The 10,675-nt window shown below is 44.7% G+C and overlaps 2 protein-coding genes across 6 annotated transcripts in view; both read right to left on the bottom strand.

The window, feature by feature from the left end:
* Positions 1–10,675, bottom strand: part of SKA2 (spindle and kinetochore associated complex subunit 2) — a 1,094,818-nt gene that overhangs the window by 572,811 nt on the left and 511,332 nt on the right. The window lies entirely within an intron of this gene.
* Positions 1–10,675, bottom strand: part of TEX14 (testis expressed 14, intercellular bridge forming factor) — a 112,291-nt gene that overhangs the window by 59,445 nt on the left and 42,171 nt on the right. For 3 of the 5 annotated variants that reach the window (XM_027774233.1, XM_027774235.1, XM_006154639.3), the window contains exons 12-14: positions 10,507–10,657; positions 9,308–10,227; positions 1,045–1,151 (exon numbers count right to left, since the gene is read on the bottom strand). In XM_027774233.1, the coding sequence (XP_027630034.1) occupies positions 1,045–1,151; positions 9,308–10,227; positions 10,507–10,657 (1,178 nt within the window). The remainder of the gene's footprint in view (positions 1–1,044; positions 1,152–9,307; positions 10,228–10,506; positions 10,658–10,675) is intronic. The other 2 variants (XM_027774234.1, XM_027774236.1) reach the window with 1 other exon arrangement.

Genomic DNA, 10,675 nt, shown 5'->3' with positions numbered 1-10,675 from the left:
GTTCCAGGGAAATGCTAGGGGGTGGGGGGGGGGGGGGGAAAAAATGTTATTTTTCAGAACTAACTTTAAAACTATGATCAGTGCTGCCATTAATACACCAAAAAGAAAAACTAAAGCTGATACATTAGTCTGTTTTGAAGACATTTATTGCCCCTTTAATATTTCCACCTATGCAAAACAAGATTCATTTTACATAATTTCTTTTTTATAAGATTTATTATTTTTAATTTTATTTATTACCATTATTCTTCCATTTTGATCAGAGAGAGACACACGGAGAGAAATGAAGAGTGAGAAAGCAAGCCACCAGGTCTGGGACTCAAACTCTCTGAGAGAAGAATAGAGGAGAAGGGATTGCTGCGTGGCAATTCCCCCAGTGGGTGATTTCTTGCTTTCTGTCTCTCTAGCGAGCACATGCACCCTATAGCAAAAACCTCTTCAAATAAATAAATAAATACATAAGAAGATAACATAAAGTTCAATAAAATAATTCTTAAAAAAAAAATAAAACAGGGACCAGCAGTTAGCATAATGGTTATGTCGCTGAACTCCCATGTAAGCCGACCGCAATTCGAATCCCGGACCTGGTGGCTTAAACTCATGGCGGGCGTGTGTGCATGCCCAAGATCCCGAGAGGAGAATGGAGGAGAAGGGATTGCAGCGTGGCCATTCCCCCCTGGGGGGGTATTTCTTGCTTTCTGCCTCTCTGTCGCTCTCTGTCTTTCTGGTGAGCGCACGCGCCCTATAGCAAAAATCTCTCCAATCAATCAATCAATCAATCAATAAAATAAAGTAAGAAACAGAAAAACTGTCTGAGAGGTTTTGCTACAGCCTAGGAGTTCTGATCAACCTGCCGGTCACTTCCCCTTGATGTTCCAGGTTCCACTACCCTGTTCTTCCACTCACTTAGCAGAGAGAATCTACCAAGATCTGTTTCTGCACTGCTCTTCATTACTCACCACCCCTTTGTCATTAAGTGGCCCTCAGGGATACGTGGAAGTCTAAAGGCATGGTAACACAAACAACAATAAAATGCTCACCCACCTACTGGTATCTTGGGTCTTGCTTCTTTCCAAACTGTCCTTGACTCCTGGCGTGGGTTGGAATTGTTCCCCTGTGTTCTGTTTTCCAGGGCCACAAAGAGTTGGCAACTTAAAAAGCAATAAACGTGTTTCAGTACTTTTATGTGGGACTTCCTTTTCTCTTCACTCTCGCACTGTTTTTAACACCATTCTCATGAAGAACGTGAAATAGCCAAGCCTATCGACACAATTCCCCTTTGCATGTTTCACATCTAATAACCCACCTCTTATCTGGAGGCCCCAGGAACCCAGTCTAGTAAGGGTACATACAGAGACCTAGCGAATGAAATTCAAATAGAAAAATCCAAATATTTTCCTGAGCATTACCTCCTACCATGGTACGAAAGCGGTCGATCTTTGTGGCAGAAGCCCTGAGCCTTGGGTTCTAGTCTAAGCTTTATTCAGACTAACCTAAGAAAATCTAATACTTCAGTTTCTTCATTATCATACAGGGACAATAAGACCAGCCAGATGGTGTGGTAGTTGAGGTACTGGATTCCACATGGCCACTCCTATGGTTCAAATCCCAGACCCAGTGGTTCGAAAAACATGCTGTGTACATGAGTGTGCATGCCCAAAATCCCAAGAGAAGAGTAGAAAAAAAGGGATTCTGGTGTGGCCATCTACCACTGGGGCCATGCATCCCTCTACCCCACTCTCTGCCTCTCTCCTGTGAATGCACGTGCCCTATAGCAAAATAACCAAAAAAGGGACAATATCACCAGTAGGGGACCAGCGGGCAGCACTAGCATGGTGGATAAGGCACTCAGTTCCAAATGGCAGACTCCATAGTACGAGTCCCAGACGGAGTCGCTGGAAAAACATGCCAAGCCTGTGTGCGTGCATGCCCAATGCGCACCCAAATCCCGAGAGAATGGAGGAGAAGGGATTGCGGCATGGCCATCCCCCAGGGAGTGATATCTCACTTCACCTCTCTCTCTGTCTCTGTCTCTCCAGCAAGTACATGCACCCAATGACAAAAATCTAAATAATAATAATAACACCACCTACTAGTGAGAAGACCATAAAATAAAATAAAATAAAATAAAATAAAGCCTATGATACTTTGAAAATTGCATGACGGGGCCATGCAGGCAACACAAGCTGGTAAGGATGCTGCCTCCCATTCTAAGGCAGGGCCGAGACTGGGAAGAAACTGAGGCAAGGCCCAGTTTACGAGCTCTCCCTTGTGTCCTTGAACTGGCCGGTATTTAATTTCTCTGCCGTGAGTTTTACTGTTATTACGGTACCCTGTAAGGGTAAAACATCACCCCCAACCATTGCAATAAAGCCAATTAGTGATCTTGTAGGAATGTGGTTCCCTAAGACTAACACGAGGATCAGGAAGTTTAAGACTCCCCCACCTGTCTGTTTTTAAGTCAAAATTAACATATAGATTAAGTTAGTATAAACCAAATTAGCATTAGAAGCATATGTAGACTAAGTTAGTTTAAGGTTAGTTTTACTTACATACCCCTTGTTAAAGCTACAGGCCAAAGTTAACTCACACTAGCAAAGTCAGCACATTCACCACATAACAGAGACTCAGAGATAAAACAAAAGAACTCACTAATTGACAAGACTCAACAAACAAAATGCAGGAACCCACAGATTTATTAGAGGAAAAAGCCTAACTGGGACAACAGAATAAACAAAGCTGAGGGCTCCACAGAAAGATTAACCATTTTAGCTGGGAGTTCTTATCTAAAGCAACAGGTAGCTTTCAACTACAAAGAGTTTCTCATCTATGTGCTGTTGACTATGAAAAACTGCTAATAAAACATCCTGTGTTGTCTCCTGAGATACAAGATCATCTTCCTTTCCCATATAGATTATAGACTCACCCTCTATTGTTGTAATGTATAGATAGCCCCCTCTTCAAAAGACTCTTCCCAGTAATCAAAATCTAAGAAAATACAGCAGACAAATGGACTTCCTCATCCTGAGAACTGTGATTGATTTTACCTGAGCTAACAAGACAAACAGCATGTTTTATAATTATTGCTCCATGCTTTGTATACCCTGTTCCTTAGAGTAAATCTTTTACTGCCCCTCACTCATTTACTTGCATGTATCACATTTTCAATAAAAAGGCACGATGATTCCTAGCAGTTGTCATTCCTCAGAGAGCGATCTTTGAGGGGTGTCCGGCATAAGACGTGCATAAAAAGGCATCGAGGCCTCTGTCTTCTGTTCACCTTCGCCGCCTCCATCGAGATAACCCACCCATGCCAGATAACCCACCCACGCCGAGGCTGGATCCCGGCAATTGCAGAAGTATCAATAAACAAAAATCAATGACCTGTATTTAAGACTTTGGGGGAGCCAGGAGACGGCCCTGCAGTAGCATGGGATGCTCTATGAGGCTGAACCACAGGAGGAGGGTCTGGACTCACATCCAGAGACCTCCCTGAATATGCTGGGTGTGCATGTGAGCCAGGACATGGCTGAAGCTGGGGTGATCACAGCACCAAGACCCTGACGGGGTGCTCTCTCTCTGGTTCTCTTTCTCTCTTGTTCATGGAAGAAAGAAATTTTAAAAGAGAGAGACTTTTAGATCTTTTTTATCCCAAGTTTAACATAATTTTAATTAACTTGGTTAATTATATTCCCTAGTCTATAGCAAATTACGGCAACAAGAGTAGGGGTTGGGGATGGTGGCAAGATGCACAAAAGTGAGAGAGACATAGAATATGACCACGAGCTCCCTGTAATATGCGCTCCAGAGGCCTCTGCACACAGGGAGACTCTGAGCAGGGGCTGAAGACAGCACTGTCTCAGGGAGCTTCACAGTAACAGGTGTTCAAAACAGTGTCAGGTTCACCAAGGAAAGGTTAGAATGTATTTAGAAAACATTACAGACTTCCTGTTATTCTACCAGAATAACAGGATTCTATCAGAATAACAGGAAGTCTGTGATGTTTTCATTTGTTATGATTAAAAATTTTAAGAGCTAAGAAATTAAAGGAGTGAATTTCACTTCCCCTAAAAAATGCACTTAAGTGAAAATGCCTTCTTCCCTGATGATGCTACAAAAAGACAGTGAGCTTTCTAAATAAAAAATAAAGATGGTACACTTGTTTCCTGCAGTCATATGTCCTAGCAGATGGTTTGTTTACACTGATGGCTGCTATCAATTCTGCCCCTCCCTGCCCACCCTGCAAGCCCTCCTGCCAGTAGCTGGAGTCTATTTCCTTCCCTTTGAACCTGGGCTAGCCTCATGACTTTCTTTCACTAACAGGAAGCAGCAGAAATGACAATGTCCTAGAGTCATGACTAGCTCAGAAGAGTCCTGGCAGTTTTAGCTTTCCCTAGGAAAGCCAGCTGCTATACTGTGGAGAAGCATGGGTGAGACTGTTCATTGAAAGAGGGCATGCCAGGCACTACAGAGAGGCCATTAGGAGGCTTGAGGTACCAGACACGTAAGTAAAGGCTTCCCGAACCTGCTTGCCCAGCCCAGCCTCCAGCTAAATGCACCTGAGTAAGTGACACCGGTCAATGCCATGTGGAGTAGAAGAATCACCCAGGTGAGCCCTGTCAAATTCCTGACTCACAGAATTGTGAGAAATAATAAATTATTTTATCATTTTATTAAATGAGTTATTAATAATAATAAATGGTGATTTTTATTATTTGTAATTATAAGCCACTAAGTTTGGGACCATTTTTTTTTTTTTTGCTGTTATTGCACAGCGATAGATAACTAAAACATAACTACAAGTAAAGGTGTTTCTAGGGACCAGCAGATGGTGTAATGGTTACGTCACTGGACTCTCATGTAGTCAACCATGGTTCGTGTCCCGGACCCAGAGGCTTAAAACTCACGCTAGATTCGTGTGCAAGCGTGCCCAAAATCCTGAGAGGAAAATGGAGAAGGGATTGTGGTGTGGCCGTCCTCCTTGGAGGGTGATTTCTCACTGTCTCTCTCTGTCTCTCTGACAAGCACATATGCCCTATAGCAAAAATCTCTCTAAAACAGGAAAGAAAAGAAAAAGGTGTTTCTACTACTTTTCCAGCAAACTCTAAGTCTCAATGGAAATAGTAGGGTATAAGTAAATTATTTGTCCCTTCTGTTTATACAAAAAGAAATGATGGCCAGCAGGTGGTATGGTGGTTGAGGCATTGGATTCCCACATGGTCAACTGTGGTTCGAGTCTTGGACCTGGTGGCTTGCCTTTTCACTCTTCCTCTCCTCTCCATATCTCTCTCTTTCTGGTCAAATTGAAGAATAAATGAATAAAATTAAATAATTTTTAAAAAGAGGGCTTGACAGTGATATAACAGCAAAACATGATGCCCTGTTAGGCTGGCCCACATGGAAAGGCTCCAGTTTGCATCAGATGTCCCCGAGTATGCCAGGCACGCTCCTCCTGCCCACTATCTGGAGCTGGCTAAGGCTCGGGTGGATTGCAGCATCAAGACTCTGCTCTGGGTGTGGTCTGCCCCACCCCATGGAAGAAAACAAATGGACCTGGCATGCCTGTGATCCTGGCTGGGAGGATTAGGATGCGGCAAAAACCTGTTAGGGTACAGGGTTAGATGGTGGCACATTCCACAAGGCCGTTCCACATGGAAGTTTCCCAGTTCAAGTCCAGAAACCTTTCTGAGTACACCAGACACATGCCTGCAATCCAGGGCTGGCTGAGGGGATGGATTATGGTGTCAAGATCCTGTCAGGAGTGCTATCCATCTCTCACTCGTGGAATAAATAAATAAACCAAGCTAAATAAATGAATAAAGACCCTGTCAGGCGTCTCCCGTCTCTCAAGAAAGAAAGAGAGGAGGAGGGAGAGAAAGAAACAAAACAAAACAAAAAAAAAACAGGGACCAGCAAGTGGCAATGTGATTAGGGTGCTGGACTCTCACATGACTGACCACAGCTTAAGCCCTGGATCCAGTGGCTTGAAAATCAGGTCAGGGCATGTGTGCATACATGCCCCAAATCCCAAGAACAGAAGAGAGGGGAGTGTAGCATAGCCATCCCCCGAGGGTGATTTCTCACTTTCCCTTTCTCTGTCTCTGGCAAGTGCACGTGCCCTATGGCAAAAAACAAACAAACAAACAAAAAACAATGACAACAACAACAACAAATGCTTCCAAATGCAGTAGCATGTGCCTGTACTATCAGCTACTTGAAAGGTTGAGGGAGGAGGACTGGAAGTTCAAGGCCAGCCCAGGCATCACAGGAAGGTCCTGAATCTAAAACAAAAGAAAACAAAAATGCCAACGCTTTTCCAAATGTTCTAGGTGAGGACTGAAACCTCACTTAAATTCCTCATGGCACAGTGAAAGAACATCAGATTAGGAGCCAGGGGACCTGCCCCTAACCAGCCTAGACCCTGCAGGAGTGCAGCAAATTAGAGGTAAGAAGAGAGCAATCTGCCCTGTGTAATTTTGGGGTGCACTGTAGGTGAAGAATTTTAAGACGGTAATAGAGTCCACTAAAAGTTGAACTTTTTGTCACCAAGGGTCACCACTTTATTGTCCTAATTTTTTAAAGAACTATTTTATTTAACTTTATTTATTTATTTAAATTTGACCAGAGAGAGAAAGGAAAAGTGAGAAAGCAAGTCGCCAGGCCCAAGACTTGAACCCCAGTTGGCCATGTGGGAGTCCAGCAACTTTAACCACAATGCCACCTGCCACCCCCCTCCTTTTTTTTTTAGAGAGATTTTTACTATAGGGTGAGTACACCCACCAGAGACAGAAAGCGAGAATCACCCCTCAAGGGAGACGGCAATGCCCCAATCCTTTCTCCTCCATTCTCCTCTCAGGTTTTTGGGAACACACGCACATGAACCAGCGTGAGTTTTAAACTGCTGGGTCCAGGACTAGAATTGCAGTCAACCATGTGGGAATCCAACGACATAACCAGTACACCATCTGCTGGTCCCAATCATTTTAGTAATGAAATCCTCCTTCCAATAGGGCAGACCTAATTGGGTAACATCACTGCACCTCGGGAAGTTGAAGTCAGTGAGTTTGAGTGTCACACTCTAAAAAATGACAGAGGAGACTCATGTCTGCAGGTTCTTCTATCTTTAAAATTCTATGATTCAAGAGGTAGCCAGTTCTCTGTGTGTGAACTTGTTCAAATTCATTCATTCACTCGTTCCTTCAATGACCATTTACCAAGCACCTTTTTTACCCCCCCTAGTTTTGCTGTAGAATACATGCACTTCTCAGAGACAGACAGAAAGGGAGAGAGAGGAAATGAAAAATCACTCTGCAAGGGACCAGCAGTTAGCATAATGGCTACGTCGCTGGACTCCCCCGTAGTCCACTGCAGTTCGCGTCCCAGACTCAGTGGCTTAAAACTCACGCCAGGCGCGTGTGCATGCGTGCCCAAGATCCTGAGAGGAGAATGGAGGAGAAGGGATTGTGGCGTGGCCATCCCCCCTGAGGGGGTGATTTCTAACTTTCTGTCTCTCTGTCTGTCTGGTGAGTGCATGAGCCCTATAGCAAAAACCTCTCCAAAAAGAAGAAAAAAGAAAAAATCACCCTGCAAGAAAGATGGCTGCATCACAATTCCTTCTCCTCCATTTTCCTCTTGGGATCTGTGGGCACACATATACATGCATCCGGTCTGTTTCTCAAGCTACTAGGTCTAAGACTCAAATCTTGGAATTGGCCTTATGGGATCCAGCCACCTTAACCACCACACCACTGACTGACCCTACAAAGTACCTCCTGTGTTAGGTACTGTGCTGGGTGTTGGGACACAAGATGAGAAAGACTCAGGTCCTTTCCTTAAGGAGCTCACAGAGGAACCACGGTGGGACCTTGCTAAGCCCCAAGCTAACCCTCCCAGGCCAGCTCCCATGGTGTCTGCTCATCTCTCAAGAGTCTGTGGTCCCAGTCCCCCACTGATGCTCGAGCAGAGCTTGCAGCTTATTCATCCTCATATGCCAGGACCTAATATAGCCTTGGACTCTGTAACTGTGTGTTTATGAGTGAGTAAGCTATTAATAATGGAGATTAGAAGCCAATGGGTGGCATGGTAGTTAAGGTACTAGACTCCCATATGGCTGACTGCAGTTAGAGCCCTGGACCTGGTGACCTGAAAATCACATCAGGCATGTGTGTGCAGCCCAAAGTCTCAGGAGAAAAGACTCTGTCCCTCTCTTTCTGTCCCTCTCTTTCTCTCTCTGGTGAGTGCAAAAGCCTAAAAAATAAAAAATGGAAAATAATGCCTGCCCAAGACATCTAATATATTTCAACCATCTGCAGTTGCCAATATTGGGACCAGCAGTTGGCGTAATGGCTATGTCGCTGGACTCCCATGTAGTCGACTGCAGTTTGAGTCCTGGACCTGGTGGCTTAAACTCACACCAGCTGTGTGTGCATGCATGCCCAAGATGCCCAAGGTACTTTGTAGGGTCAGTCAGTGGTGTGGTGGTTAAGGTGGCTGGATGGAAGAGAAGGGATTGCAGTGTGGCCATCCCCCTAGTGGGTGATTTCTCACTTTCTGTCTCTCTGTCTCTCTCTGTCTTTCTGGCAAGTGCAAGCGCCCTATAGCAAAAACCTCTCCAAAAAAAAGAAGAAAAAGAAATTGCCAATATTTGAGCATTTTGACCTATAAAATAGTAATTCCAGGGACTGTCAGGTAGCGTGGTGATTAAGGCACTGTATTCCCCCACAGCCACAGTTTGAGTCCCAGACCTGGTGGCTTGCTTTCTCACTTTTCCTTTCTCTCTCTGGTCAAATTAAAAAATAATAATAACGGATCTAGCAGATGGCATAATGGTTACATTGATGGACTTCCACATGGCTGACCATGGTTCAGGTCCTGGACCCATGGCTTAAAACTCATACCAGGCATGTCTGCGTGATGCCCAAAATAGGCAGAGGAGAGTGGAGGAGAAGGAACTGCAGTATAGCCATTTCCCCAAAAGGTGATTTCTCACTTTCTATCTGTCTCTACAGTGACTGCACATGCCCCATGGCAAAAATCTCTCTCTAAAGAAAAAATAATAATAGTAACAAAGTTAAATAATTATTTTTTTTAAAAAATAAGCAATTTCATATACTTCAACCTGATTCACATGAATTCACAGAGAAAGATAAGAACTGGAAGTGACATGTATCAACATGGAAATTCCATCCTACATACTTTATCTCCCAAAGCCAAAGGCCCTGGCTATATTTATATGTGGGTCCCTGCACATATACTAGGGACTCTAGGGTCCTGCTTCAAGGCTGCCCCTTCCTCCACTTCGGTTTACCTGATGGCTCATCTCTGACTGAGACCCCGTGCTTTCTCCAGAGACTTGGGTGAAAGGTTTCAAGACACAGCCACTTTGTTTCCTGGACCTTTTGTCAGAATGTCCCTCCTGAAGGTCTCTCGCTGTTCTTGGAGACCTTGCTAGGGTTGGGCAACTGCCACTAGTATCTAGTAGATGGTCCTCTGACAGCTGCATGACAGGAGGAACATAATTCGAAGTTGGAGGGCCCACAGCTGAAGGCCAGTCACAGACATGCGCAAACTCTCTTGAAGTGGCCCACAATGTCCAGTCATCCTCCTGCTCCTTCTGGATCATCTCAAGCTCGTCCATCTTCTTTTGAATACTGTTCAGCAATTCGTCATTCTGGTGCACGATGGCCTGTGAAATCTTCAGATTCAGCACACACTTGCTGATGTACTCCTCGGTCATGGACCAGTTGTTCACATTGTCCTTAGCGTCTCTGGTTGGTTCAGGCAGACTGAGAGAACTTAATGAACCACTTTGCCAGTCCCAGTCCCCAAAAGAGAGCTCCGTGTCTGCCTCTGAGGAGCTCTCATCCTCATCACAGAAACAGCGCGCCTCTTTCTCCATCCTGTCTAGCTCTTCTTCCATAGACTTCAGTTCGTCTGCCTGATTTGATCTGTCTTTCTCAAGAGATGAAGCAGCTCCTGGGGACTCTTCTTCTTTGTCATCTCCTGAGTTCAAGCAGCGTAAGTAGATTTCATTGATTTCAAAGCTGCAGAGGCTGGCCTGGTCTGTGCTGGGGCTCCTGGGTTCTTCTGCCACGAATAGAGCAGGAGAAGGAGCATCTTGATTCCGAGTTTCCTTGGCTGTCAGACTTAGATCTGGAGCCAGAGGATCTAGTGCTGCTCTCTCCGTGGGAGAAAAGTGGCCCCTTGGTGAATAAGGCTGACTGCCTGCTAAAAGAGTAGCAACAAGCAACTGATTAAAGCGAGCACATTCCATGGCTAAGCAGCAGGGCTTGTTGCTCAAGTGGCAGAAGAAGGCAGAAGAAAACTTTATTTTCCCACTCCCTTCTCAGTTGTGGGAGATGACTAAATATACTCACAGAAGGTCAGAGTATCTGTAACCCAGGCAAAAGTTTCCCTTTCGACATAAATGAGATAGAAATTTTTCTGAGAGAGTAAAACTCCAGAAATAACCTTCTAAGATTCATTTATAGAGAATTAAGGCCATACCTGTTTCCTTCAGCTCTTGGATTTCCAAGTCAGGGGTCTCTTTTGGGTGTTCTGAAGTCAGCCCTAGGTAGACATTGACATCAGGATGGAATTCATATCTCTGCACCCTGGGACTCTCAGTTGGCTGAGTTCTCTGAGTTCCAATAAAATCCTGAAACGGGGGGGGGGG

Source organism: Tupaia chinensis, unplaced genomic scaffold (assembly GCF_000334495.1).
Source record: "Tupaia chinensis unplaced genomic scaffold, TupChi_1.0 Scaffold000416_1, whole genome shotgun sequence".
Lineage (NCBI taxonomy): Eukaryota > Metazoa > Chordata > Mammalia > Scandentia > Tupaiidae > Tupaia > Tupaia belangeri.
This window is presented reverse-complemented; position numbering and strand designations above follow the sequence as displayed.